The sequence below is a fragment of the Anoplolepis gracilipes genome, chromosome 3 (assembly GCF_047496725.1).
Source record: "Anoplolepis gracilipes chromosome 3, ASM4749672v1, whole genome shotgun sequence".
Lineage (NCBI taxonomy): Eukaryota > Metazoa > Arthropoda > Insecta > Hymenoptera > Formicidae > Anoplolepis > Anoplolepis gracilipes.
In genome coordinates, this window is record NC_132972.1 from 2,410,707 (window position 1) to 2,424,039 (window position 13,333).

The 13,333-nt window shown below is 36.9% G+C and overlaps 1 protein-coding gene across 8 annotated transcripts in view; it reads right to left on the reverse strand.

Annotated features, from left to right (window-relative positions):
- Nucleotides 1-13,333, reverse strand: part of Dpy (fibrillin-like protein dumpy) — a 108,535-nt gene that overhangs the window by 66,073 nt on the left and 29,129 nt on the right. For 7 of the 8 annotated variants that reach the window (XM_072888997.1, XM_072889001.1, XM_072889000.1 and 4 more), the window contains exons 2-21: nucleotides 13,236-13,294; nucleotides 12,793-12,988; nucleotides 11,694-11,798; nucleotides 11,358-11,474; nucleotides 11,009-11,256; nucleotides 10,288-10,537; nucleotides 9,615-9,860; nucleotides 9,387-9,506; nucleotides 8,129-8,262; nucleotides 7,481-7,718; nucleotides 7,233-7,355; nucleotides 6,996-7,130; nucleotides 6,556-6,786; nucleotides 5,885-6,400; nucleotides 4,374-4,559; nucleotides 3,909-4,160; nucleotides 3,357-3,788; nucleotides 2,769-3,062; nucleotides 2,306-2,554; nucleotides 82-1,836 (exon numbers count right to left, since the gene is read on the reverse strand). In XM_072888997.1, the coding sequence (XP_072745098.1) occupies nucleotides 82-1,836; nucleotides 2,306-2,554; nucleotides 2,769-3,062; nucleotides 3,357-3,788; nucleotides 3,909-4,160; nucleotides 4,374-4,559; nucleotides 5,885-6,400; nucleotides 6,556-6,786; nucleotides 6,996-7,130; nucleotides 7,233-7,355; nucleotides 7,481-7,718; nucleotides 8,129-8,262; nucleotides 9,387-9,506; nucleotides 9,615-9,860; nucleotides 10,288-10,537; nucleotides 11,009-11,256; nucleotides 11,358-11,474; nucleotides 11,694-11,798; nucleotides 12,793-12,988; nucleotides 13,236-13,294 (5,886 nt within the window). The remainder of the gene's footprint in view (nucleotides 1-81; nucleotides 1,837-2,305; nucleotides 2,555-2,768; nucleotides 3,063-3,356; nucleotides 3,789-3,908; nucleotides 4,161-4,373; nucleotides 4,560-5,884; nucleotides 6,401-6,555; nucleotides 6,787-6,995; nucleotides 7,131-7,232; nucleotides 7,356-7,480; nucleotides 7,719-8,128; nucleotides 8,263-9,386; nucleotides 9,507-9,614; nucleotides 9,861-10,287; nucleotides 10,538-11,008; nucleotides 11,257-11,357; nucleotides 11,475-11,693; nucleotides 11,799-12,792; nucleotides 12,989-13,235; nucleotides 13,295-13,333) is intronic. The other variant, XM_072889002.1, reaches the window with a different exon arrangement.

Below are 13,333 nucleotides of genomic sequence, written 5' to 3' on the forward strand. Positions count from 1 at the left end.
TCTTTCAATTTGACGTAACAGAACTATATATTACTCCATTCAATAATTAATAAAAGAACAACATTATATATCGAATATTACCTCTGCACTGTCCGTCAAGACACACGCTGTTCTCACATTCAGAATCCGTCGTGCAATAATTCGTACCCCGCACGCAACCATATTCCGCACCTTTCGAGGATGGCACGAATCTGTGGATGCACTTACAGCTTGGCCGACCGCCCACGATTTCGCAGAGCGCGTTGGAACCGCACGCGTTCTCGCACGGATTCACGCAGCGATGTTCGTGGCAAATAGAATGCACCGGGCAGTCCTTGGGGCCGGAACAGTATCCTTCTGGCTGACAGCCGTTCGTGTAAGGATCGCCCACGTGATTCGGCGGGCATTGACACACTGGCTCGTTCGTTGGGCCAGCGATGCAGAGCGCCGACGGATGACAGGAATCCGGACGACACGTCTCGATGGCGACGCACTCGACGTCGGGCACTGGGTTCGGACGCAGTCCAGGTGGACACTGACAGATAGCCTTGTGGTCATCCGCGATGCAAACGGCATTCACTCCGCACGCGTTCTCGTCGCAGGCGTCGTAGCAAGTGTGCGTAAGCCGGTTGCAGAGCTGCGCTGGTGGACAGTCGATGTTGTAGACGCAGGGCACCGCACGACAACCAGACGTCGGGTCGTTTGGATCACCGGCGTACGATCCGGGTGGACACTCGCAGTTGGCCACGTGGTTATTAACGACACAGAGCGCATTCGGACCGCAGGTGATGAAGTCACAGACCAGTTGACAGGCGAGTGGACCATCTGGAGTGCCGCGACACGTCTGATCCTCTGCGCACTCGCTGTCAGTAGTGCAACGGTTCTCGCGCGGGCTTTGACAGCCCCGGCGATCGTTCGGATTACCGGTGTAACCCGGCAGACAATCGCAATGACCATGATGGTTCTCTGCCACGCAACGGGAATTCGCGGCGCAGGTGAAACCGTCGCAAATCGACATGCATTTAAGTACGCCGAGCGCGTCGGGCTTGCAAGCTTCGCTCAAATGGCAGTCATTATCGCTTATGCAATCGGGCACTGACGGCTTCTCGCAAGATGACAATACCGGATTCCATTCGTAACCATCTTGACACTTACAGGTGGCATGACCGGATACGTCAGGCTCGCACTTTTGATAAGCTCCGCACACCACTTTACTACAGGGATTTACGCAGTCATGCACTCCGCCATCTAGAATAAGGCAGAATGAACCTGGTTGACAGTCCGAGTCATGTATGCATCCCGGTATCACGGACTTGGATGGCTGACAACCCTCGATCAAATTACTCGGATTGCCCTGATAACCGTCGATGCACAAGCAGGCCGACACGTGATTCTGTGTGATGCATAGTGCGTTAGGTCCGCACTGCAGCTTGCTGCAAGCATCCACGCACTTGCGAACACCTTTGCCGATCTGGAAACAAATCTCCTGGGGCTCGCACTCAAGATCGTTCGAGCAGTGACCACGCAAGTGACAGCCTTTCTGCAGATCGTTGGGATTACCGCTGTAACCTGGCGGACACACGCATGCTCCGTTCTGACAGACAGATCTGGGGCCACATTTTATGTCGCTGCACTGGTTTACGCACTTATGATCAACGCAAGTGTAATCGAAAGGACATGGTGCAGTGTCACCGCAGACGCAAGTCGAAGGATCGGCGCACGGGCCTACTTGCACTTGTCGGCATCCAACGAAAGGATTGCCGAAGAAGCCATTCTTGCAACGACAATCGTAACTTCCAATGGTGTTAATGCATACCGCATTGCTGCCACATGCATTTCCGTTGCATTCATTGACGTCTAATAAAGAAATATAAAGAGATTTGTAAAATTCTTACTTTTATATTTATTACGATTAGTACGAAAGTATTGAAAGAATGAAAATATTGTAGCAGTATTTTAACAATACCATTTTGTTAAATGATAACATTGTTTTAAGTAATTGTCGAAAAAACATTGAAAAGACATACGTAGAAAATAATGAATATTAGTTGGATAAATAAATAAATAAATCGCGTTTTTTAAACAATAATAAGTTGGTTTTATGATTTATATAGTAAAAGATCGCCAACAACTCTCTTTTTAATATTTACATAATGTTGTGCAAAATTATTCAATTATACTTTTTAAATTTAATCACATGTAATACTTTTGCATCATTTATAAAAAAACCAACATGCTACTGAAAACTGAGAAATTTGATATTAATTTAAATAACAGTATAAAAAAATTGAATTGAAATTAATTACATATAATTAGCTATACTAACCGAAGCATTGAATAAATGGATTGCCAGCGAAGCCAGGTGGACAGAGGCATTCGATAGCATTAGGACCTGCGTTGCAAAGCGCATCCTTTCCGCACACCGCGGTGGAGCAATCAGATTTCTCTTGGACACCACAGCCATGATAAGGATTTCCGCTAGTACCCGGATTGCAGACACATTTTGATTCTTGAAGACCGTATTCACAGTGCGCATTCCTTCCGCAGATTGGATCGCAATGAGGTGGTTGAATCGCTATGTATATATATAAATATAAATGATTTAATATATTTATTAACTATTAAATATTAAATTTTATTTTTAATATTAACTATTTTTTAATTTTTTAAACTATTTTAAAAGATTAAAAAAATTTTTAATTAACAATTAAATATTATTTTTCTCTTTTTTTTCTAGAGAAACATTCGTGAAACGTGTAAATATCATCACGGATAGATATTACACTTACGTGGCATACAGAGTAGATCGGGATTGCCGACAAAGTAGGGGTTGCACACGCATTTATTTGTTAAAGGATCGCACATGGCTCCGATGCCGCAGACCACCCCCTCGCAACGCCGCTTGCAACGTCCGCTGATGCATACGCTTGGCTCGGCACATGGGATTTCAGGTGAGCAAACATCCGGCACGCATTGTCCACCAGGGAAAGGATTACCTATGAAGCCTTCGATACATTTACAGGTCGGGCCATCATAACTGACGATACACTGAGCCCCGGTGCCGCAAACAAAGCCATCGCATTCTGTATCAACAACAAATGTGCATATGCAATATGTGATAAAATTACATCTGACCTATCACCTAATTAATAACATATTGACAAACTAAATATATACGCGTAAAAATTACAATTATATTATAAATTATTATCAAATATTATTTAACAAACAAGTAATATATCAATCGTTCGCAATAAAATGTATATTTTTTAATAAAATAAATTTCTTACATTATATTTAATTAAAATATGTATTATATAAAATATAATTTTAGTTGTCAATAAATTATACAATTTTATTGAAAAATTTGTACTTACGCGAGACACATTCGTTGTTTTTGCCTTCTGTGAAACCGATCACGCATCTGCACCACGCGGCATGCTTATCGGGCTCGCAATACGCGTTTGGACCACACGGTATATTGTCGCAAGGATTAACGCAGCTTCCTTGCACGCACGCCAGATAATTTTCACAATCGTCGTTGGAGGAACACTCGCTTTTGCCGGTCGGAACTCCCGTACAGCCAACACCGTAAGGATCACCAATCATACCTTTCGGACACTCGCACACGTGATCTCCTTTCGTGTTGATGCAATAAGCGCCATGGCCACAAGGATTATTCGCACACTCGTTCACGTCAACGCAACCGTGCTGCGGGTCACCCTCGAAGCCAGCCTCGCACATGCATCGCGGTGGATCGCTCGGCGTGCATTTCGCATTAATGCCACATGGGAAACGGTCGCAAGGATCTGCAATAGCAGAGAAAATATTTGACACAATTTCAGATAGAAAACATTAATTTCACAAAACTATGATACATGAAAACTGTATTTGTAATAGAAAATTTTGTAGACTTTTTATAGACTCACTCTTGCATAGATTCCCATGCAAGGGATCCGTGTAGAACGGCGGTGGACACACGCACTCGCCAGGTTGCACGCACTTCTCGTTAGCCTTGCATTCGTTATCGTTGGTACATCTCTTCTGGGCTGGAGAGCAAAGACCGTTGTACGGATCACCGCCATAACCGTGTGGGCATACGCATTGATGAGCACCTGGTAGATTGATGCACTCGGCACCGTAACCGCAGACTTGGTGTCCCACAATACATTCGTTTATATCTACATGTAAATTAATAATTGATTAATCGATCATACTTATCAAGTACTAATTAATTAACTCTGCATGTTTTTTACACAATTGTTGTCAAATAAGAGACTTGTACTCGCAAAATAAAATCATATCTAAAATAATATAAAATAATAAATTTGTAATAATTTTAGAGATTTAAAATAATAAACTTAAAATATCTTTCTTGTTTTCGTGAAACATACCTTCGCAGGATCCATCGGATTTGGTCGTGTAACCCTTGGGACAGGCGCAATAGCTGACACCGCCGGCAATCGTTATGCACTCGGCACCGCTTGGACACTTCTCGCCTTTTGAGCATCCAGCCAGCATGCATTTACCATTGACGATCTTGTACGGCGGTTGACACTGGCATTCGATGCTGTTGCATTCTGCGAATTTTTAACATTTTTTTGGTCCCGACAATAATAATTATCACAATATTACAGAAGTCTACTCAAATATTCTAAAAAAATTCTCTGAAAATTCCCTGATGTTCCGGGTATTTTTGTTGAAAATATTCTTTTTCCAAGTAAAAAGAATATTTTCAAAACTTTTTAATACAACTTTTTCTAAAATAAATTTTTTTATTACATGCATTTTCTAATATTTTTTATTCATACGAAGAAAAAATACGGAGCCTCTTAAATTTCAATATTAGATTTATAAGTGTACTAAAAAAAACTGAATAAGAACTTTCATAAGATAATTTTTTATTTATATAAAATTTGTATTTCTTTATCTTCAAAAGAGTATGTACTTCATATTCAATATTATGTTAAGACATTAAGTATATAAACAAAAAAACAAATATATATATATATATATATATATATATACATTGTACGGGATAAACTGACAAGTTGTGAGACGTCAAGTTCACGTTGTCTCACTTTATCTGCCAACGATTTTTTAAGCATTTTTTATCAGATTTTAAGTGCTTAGGAGTTTCCATCTACACAATACTTACATAAAAAGTTCCATGCGTAAAAATTATTAGAATATTAAACAAATTAAATTGCCAAATTAAACGCTGATCATATTTCGATGATTCTCGATCGATCTTCGTTATTCTGTAATTACTTTTAATTTCTAGAGGAAGAGAATTCTATACATCAAAATTATTAGAATATTTATTATAAACAAATTACAAAACATATCGCCCGAAATACTTCATATATATCAAGAATTCTAAAATTCTAAAAAAAATAAAGCCAAAACGCAACTCAATTAATGAGTTTCTACGAAATGTTGAGACGCCAGTTTTACACACATTCAAGCCTTGTAAGCGCTTAAAATCTTATAAGAAATGTTAAAAAAATCGTCAACGAATAAAGATACAGTAAACTTGACATCTCACAATCAGTTTGTCTCAATTTTCTATTTAATAATCAGAATTATTTGTGTTTAATCTTATCAAGAACTCTGGAACTATCAAAAATAAAGCCAAAGCTCAACAATTAATGAATTTCTACAAAATGAGACGCCAGTTTCACGTACACGGCTGATTGTTTACAAGATAAAAAGCAAAATTATAAAAAAAAGAATTTAAAAAAAAATTCCCTGAAAAGAACCTGAATCCTAATAAAATTCCGTGAGACTTCCCTGATCTTTTCAGATACAAAAGAAATCCCTGAATATTCCCGATTTTCCATGTTTCCCAGGAAGTAGACACCTTGGATCATAAATACGTACAAGAATATCGAAAAATAACTACCTTCGCAAAGTGTAAAAGGATTTCCATTGAAGCCTGGTGGACACTGACACTCATAGCTGCCAGGGAGATTTTTGCAAATCGCGTTGAGGCCACAGGCGGGCTTCTCTCTCAGCTCCATACATTCGTTGATGTCTCTGCATTTACCGGTCTCGTGATCGCGCATGTAACCGCGTTGACAGATGCACACACTACTGCCCACGAATTCGTCTTTGATGCACTGTTCTCCAGCGGGGCAGGGCGCGCTGGGGCCGCACACATGAGGTGATTTGGTCTCCTGGCAGCCACCGCTGTAAGGATCGCCCGTCATGCCGCTCGGACATTGACAGGAGAAGGAACCGGGCTCGTTATTGCAGATAGCCCCTGGAGGACATGGATTTATCGCGCATTCGTCGATATCTCGGCAACCTCCCTTTACTCCGGGCTTTCCAGTGTAACCGTTGCTGCAGAGGCACGTCGCCACGTCGTTCAGAAGCATGCAATGGGCGTTTGGTCCGCAAGATAGGTCTTCACATGGATCTGATCGGGCAGATGGAAAATATTACAAGCTAATTAATATTTCGTATACATAAAAAGAAACAATCTCTTTCTGTATTTAATATAAAAAGTATAAAAGGAATTATAAAAATATTTTATTTGATATCATAAAAATACATACTATATATTATACTTACGCCTGCAATCGTTTCCGACATTAGGTTCGGGACATAGACATCTCTTTTGCTGATCACAAATAGCGTTTCCTGGACAATCGTCGTCGACCTCGCACTTAACTATACCAACGCATTTAATGTAGGGATCGGGATCTGGTATAGTCTCTTCTGGACAAGTGCAAGTGTAAGAACCTTCAGTGTTAGTACACGTTGCTCCATGACCGCAAACGGGTTTAGTACACTCATCGATATCTGCATTTATTTAAACAATATGTAAGTGCAAAGCAATAATTGAATTAATATAATTTATAAGTAGAAATATCTATAATTTATTATTTATTTATTATTAAAATTATTTCTTAAATAATTATATTTACTAATAAATTAATAATAGATTTTTGTAGAATTGCAAAATTATTATTTATTATTAATTAATAATTTATCTCGTGCAAAAGTTTTACCTATACATTGTTTGAAAGCATTTCCTGAAAATCCAGGTTTACATTGGCAACTGAAACCACCTGGTGTATTCGTGCAAATAGCATTTTTGCCGCATCTTCCAGAAGGCCCATTTACAGCATCGCATTCGTTTATGTCTAGATAAAGAAAATAAAATCGTATTACGAATGAAAATATTTATGAAGAAATAGTTATCAAATTCTTCGTCTGGATTCATCGAGAAAATATCGTTTACTTACCGACGCATCCAGCCGCTATATCGTTTGGATTAAAGGTCCAACCATCTTCGCAAATACAATAAGCTTCATGACCGTCAGCCTTACAGAAGGCATGCTCGCCACAAGTTACCTCATCGCACGGTGCTTTGAAATCAATTTTATAAATTATGTTAATCATTTTTTTTTCTCTTTATGATTTTCTTAAAAATTTTTTATTTATTTTCTTTTTTTTAAAATATAATATTATTGTAAATATAATTAACAATTACCTTTACATCCTATGTGAGGCGGAGTACCAACAAATCCAGATTCGCATTCGCAATGATAGCTTCCTCTAATATTCGTACAGATCGATGCAGGTCCACAGGGATTAGTAAGGCACTCGTCTACATCTATACATTCGGCACCAACGGCCTTGAAGCCATCTTTACAGAAGCACTGCCCTTCGATACACTCGGCATTGTTGACACAGTCAAAGTTCGATTTACAGAGAGTCGTCACGTCGGTCTGAAAATGATACGACGATGACACCTTATTCTTTCATATTCATAACATTTGTCTTGGAAATGAGAACCGGTATTTTTTACTAAACTCTAGTTTTTTAGAATCACGAATAAAAAACATAATAAATGGAATTGTGAGAATAAGTGGAATTTGGCTTTACAAACAACGGAAAGAATATAGCTTTGGAAAAGAAGTAAACTAAATATAAAACCGGTTCTTATTCGTTTTGGTACACAATGCCGCTTCGTTTGCTTTCTTTTATCTGCCACCTTAAAGAAGAACCGCGGAGATCGGACCAAGATGTAGAGCAGGTCTATTTTTTGAAGATGTTTGTCTCGTAATATTTGTAGATCTTACATTTACATATGTATGACCACTCGAGACAGAATAACAATGAATTATTGAATTATTACCTGATCACATGCGACTGGTGAACTGGGGTTGGCACTATACCCCGCCGGACAGATGCAATTGTAACCAGGTACTTCGTTCTTGCAAATCGCATTTCTTCCACAAGGATTCTCCAGAGTTCTGCACTCATCGATGTCTAAAAAAATCGCGATAATGAAAAAATTTTATGAATCAAAGAGATGTAAATCAGCCAGAGAACCGCCTCGATATTTGTGTTGAGCGATCTCTTAAACGATCTATAATTTATGACAAAATTTGAGATAGAATTCTATGTATAATTTTTCTATGTATAATTTCATTTTTTTTTCATACTTGTGTTATGTAATGTAAAAAACATTGTTAAAATACATATATACATACAATAACATATAGGGTAAACTCGGATAAGATGGCCATAGTTTTTTAAAATGCAAAAAACATACTTTTATTTTTATTAGTTTTTAATAATGTTTGACGTATTATCTTCACTGAAGCTTAAATTACGTAATATATCGAAATTAAAAGGAAAATATTTCATAGAAATTATATATTATCAAAATAGTACAATATGAGCATTGGCCATCTTACTCAACTTTTAAGGAAAAGATGACCGTAGTGACGGAAAGATGGCCATAATATTTATAAAAAAATAGTGAAAACGAAAATAAAAATTATAGGTCATATAACAATTTACATATCTTTATAATGTCCAATGTCGATTACGATAGCTTAACTGTAATTTGTTCGACGTTATAACAGGTTTTAGTGGACAAATGAAAAACTTTGCAGGTAGCCAAAAGTAAAAATATATTATAAAATTCACAATATCGTTATTTCGATAATGTATGCACATAACTACTGTAAATATCGATTATCTTTGATAATGACTAAAAAAGCGCATTATGTAGTATTGAAAAAATTACAGCCTCTGGCCATCATACTCTAGTTTACCCTATATAAAATATATATCACAAAATATTGTACTTACATTAAAATATGAGACTATAATTTAGAATCCTATTTATAATTTTATCGCAAATTATAAATCGTTTAAAGAATAAGAGAAGAAAGTACAAAAAAATAAATGTAATTTTATGCACATAGTCACTTTCTAATTTATAACAGTATATAATATTTAAAAAAGAAATTGTAATAAATATATCAAACTCATATCAACAAAAGATTGGATCTGACGCTCTTAAAGCCGTTGCAATTTATTGTCATATATTTAGTGTCTCTCCGTAAAGAGAAACGAAAAAGTTATCACAGTTTCAAGCTAACCGCTGCACTCCTTGAAAGGATCGCCCGTGTAATCTGCCTTGCAACTGCAGACGAAGCTGCCGATCGTGTCGGTGCATTCGGCATTCTCGCCACATGGATTGCGCTTGCATTCATTCACGTCTGTTAATCGCAAGATGAGTCTTATTAATCGTTAGCCATGAATAACACGCGATACAAACATGCAATTAGATAAATGAAAATTATAGCGTGTTTGTGGCTGTGACTGACTTTCGCAGAGGGTTAGTCCTTGGCCGACGAAACCCGGCGGGCAAATGCACTTGTACGAGCCCGGGACGTTGATGCATCTCGCGTTGGTGACGCAAGCGTTCGCGCCAACGCACTCGTTCACGTCGACGCACCCGTGAGCGGGATCCATTTGATAACCGGCATGGCATCTGCACTCGAAGCTACCGTTGGTATTTACGCATTCCGAGTTCGCTCCGCAGGGTGAACCTTCCTCGCACTCGTTTACATCTGTTAGTGACGGTTAGTTGGTTGATTAATTCCTGGCACGAATGTGCACGCAAAAGTCTGTGAGTTTAAGCGAGTCAGTTACAGGACATATATTATAACACAGACTAGCACACACAATGAATCTAAATTTTAGAGAAATTAGCGCATTCTTTTTTAAGTAAGAGACTTTAATCAAATTGAATTTTACGTTTGTTAAAGCTGACTGTGATTAGAGACTTGATGACAAACAATGTTATACCATATACTGAAGCATTATAGTTAATGATATTTATGTCACAAAAAGTTGTTCCCACGATACAAAATTTTATCTCTTACTTACCACACATAATTATATTAACGTAATAACGTAATAATTTAGCTCAGTTGATTGCAATAAAGTATAACAAGTACGTAAGATGATAATTATAAAAATGTTCTCAGGGCTTACCGTGACAACCTAACAATGGATCACCGTTCATTCCCTCAGGACAGGAACACCGGAAGCTACCGTGTACATTCGCACAGAGAGCGGAACGTCCACAAGGATTCCTTAGACACTCGTCAATGTCTCTGCACTCCTCATCGGGACTACCGTCGTATCCTTGAGGACATTCGCATTTATGCGCGCCTGGTAAGTTTACGCATAGTGCACCTCTTCCACAGGCACCCTCGTATTCGCATTCGTTAATATCGATACACTAAATTTAAACAAATTTATAAGTATACATCCCTAACTTATAACGCTGTTCAATAAATCTATTATCATTTTTGAAATATCCCGCAATAGCTTTTTACTTTATATTTTATTTATAAGACTAAATTTATTTTAGATATAACATGTAGAGAAAATTTTAAAATTAATTACAAGATATTTAAAAAATTGTTTGATTATAAAAAAAAAACTTAAAGTATTTAATATTAATTATTATTATTAATAATTATTACTTTGCTATTATGATTAAAAATTTTTATACAAATATTTGAATTTGTATAATTTGCTTAATTTTCTCCAAATCGTAATAAACAATGATTAATATCTCCATTATATAAATATAAAAAAAAATTCTACTAAAATAATACGTATATTTATTATCCATTTTAATTTATCGTCTTCTTCAATATTTTATATTTTTGTTTTTTTTTTTTTTATTATTTGCATGTATACTTACACTGTTGTACGGGTCTCCCGTGAATCCGTCTTGACACGTGCAAGTATAATTGCCAAGTATGTTGTGGCACACAGTATTGTCTCCGCATGCACCTGGTATCTCGCACTCATTCACATCTTCGCAATGCACCTCACCGTCACCGATGTAGCCAGATTTGCATTTACATAGAAAATTCGAGGGAAGGTTGCAACATTCGGCATTTTCGACGCAACGCCCCGCAAGCGCTGGATCATCGCATTCGTTGATATCTACAGGTACGATTTTATATAAATAAATTTGTAAATAATACAAACACGTACATATAACAATTATCATTTTGTAAAGTTTTGTTAACGTTTGATAAATTTACCTTCGCAATGAAAGCCGTCGCCTCGATATCCAGGAAAGCAGGAACATTGGAAACTGCCAAGAGTATTTGTACAGTGGGCAAATATATCACAGGGCCGATATTTACACTCATTCTCATCTGCAATTTTCAATTTTTGCCATAGTGTGAATATAACTTAAATTAAAAAATAAAAAATAATAAGCTTACAGTGTATATACTTGCGCCGAATTTATCCAAAAAGGTTTGCACATTCAATAAAATATATACGCATTAATTAAATAGTTATGAGAAAAATATTATAAATTACTACATAGAAAATAACGATGTTAGATAATATATAAATCGAATTACACAAACCTGGAACTTGACAATTACATCCTCCAAACCCATCATTACAGTGACAGACCGAATTCAGACATACACCGTTCTGACATGTAGTGCCGTCATCTTTTGTACAGTCGTCTATAAATAAGATTTTTAATAAAATTTACTATTAGTTTTCTTTTATCATAAAACGTATATTTTTTGTTGTTAATTTAAAAATTTATATTGTTATCATTATTTTAAAGCTAAAGAATAAATAAATATACTAAATTTATAAATACATGTTTATAATCTGTTATATTAATTTTTAGAAAAGAAAGCTGTTCTTAAATATGTTTATTAATATTTTTAAATAATTAATATCAATTTTTATTTTTTCTTAAACATAAAAAATATAAAATTACTAAAATTTCATTTCTTATTTATTCGAGTAAATAATTAATTTTATCCAATTTTATCCGGAGAGGATTCATTTATAAAAAAGAATATCCCGTCTCTGACGCAGGGGCCATTTTTACTGGTCATTAAATAAGATTATCCAAGAAAAGGAGGCAAACAAATTGCAACTATATTGTAAGCCATCGCTTAATCGCGCAATTTTCTCCCGCCGGACAATCATCGATCGAACACCAAAGTTTTTCTCACAGGCCACGAAGCAGATACATTCAGTAGATTCAGGTAACATGAACCACTCATCGACGCCTCAGCAACGTCAATTACGCTTCTATCAAGAAGATAGAGTCTGTAGAAAATAAGAATAATACTATGCAACTAATTACGACGTAGGCGTGACTCGGTATAATGTGATATATAATGACGCGAGAACACACACATCCCCTTAATTGACAAGACGAGATGTGTTACGCGTCACCTCGGCGTGTATATGTCTCTGCAACGTGGAGGAGAATTACTTAGTCTACCGTAATGACATCGAAAATGACGGAATCGTGTAAAGAAGCAATGTTAACGATAATGCACTGTGTCATGCCATGTCTTCTTTTTTTTTTTTTTTACTTCCTTCATAAGATGCACGATCGCTTCGGAGCGATCACTGTATTCGCGAGAAGCTTACTCTGATGAATTTGAACCGATGATTATTCCAGGGGATGTCGTTTTCTCACAGATGACTCACCTGTGCACTTTAACTTGTTGCGCTGCTCATCCGCGCCCTGGTAACAATCGGAGCGATGATCACAGAGCTTCGACAGCTCGAGCAGTTGCAGAACGTCCGTTGACTCGTTGACTTGACAGCCAAAATAGCCGTCCTCGAGGTTCAGGAAGAATACTTCTCGCCTGAATCCATGGCCGAGTCCGTTTCGTGATTCGGCCTGAAATATTGTAGGATGGATTTCATTTCTTTTAACGTCAAATTATTTTCGCAATTTTCTGATTAGCATTCTGACATGCATTTAATTTAACTGTAAATTAAACCAAATTCTTTCCTTCTTTTTGAGAAATTCTGTCATGTCATTATTATATTAAATTAAAAGACCTTTTACAGATTGAATAAAGAAAATTAATAAATCTCTTTACTTATGGAAGGATAAAAGTTTTTCTAAACAAACGCCTACTTACCGTAGGATACGAAACTAGAAGTATCCACGCCAGCAACGGCCAAAGATGTTTCATCTTTGCTGTAAAAAATGAAGTCACAAAAATTATTGATTATTCAT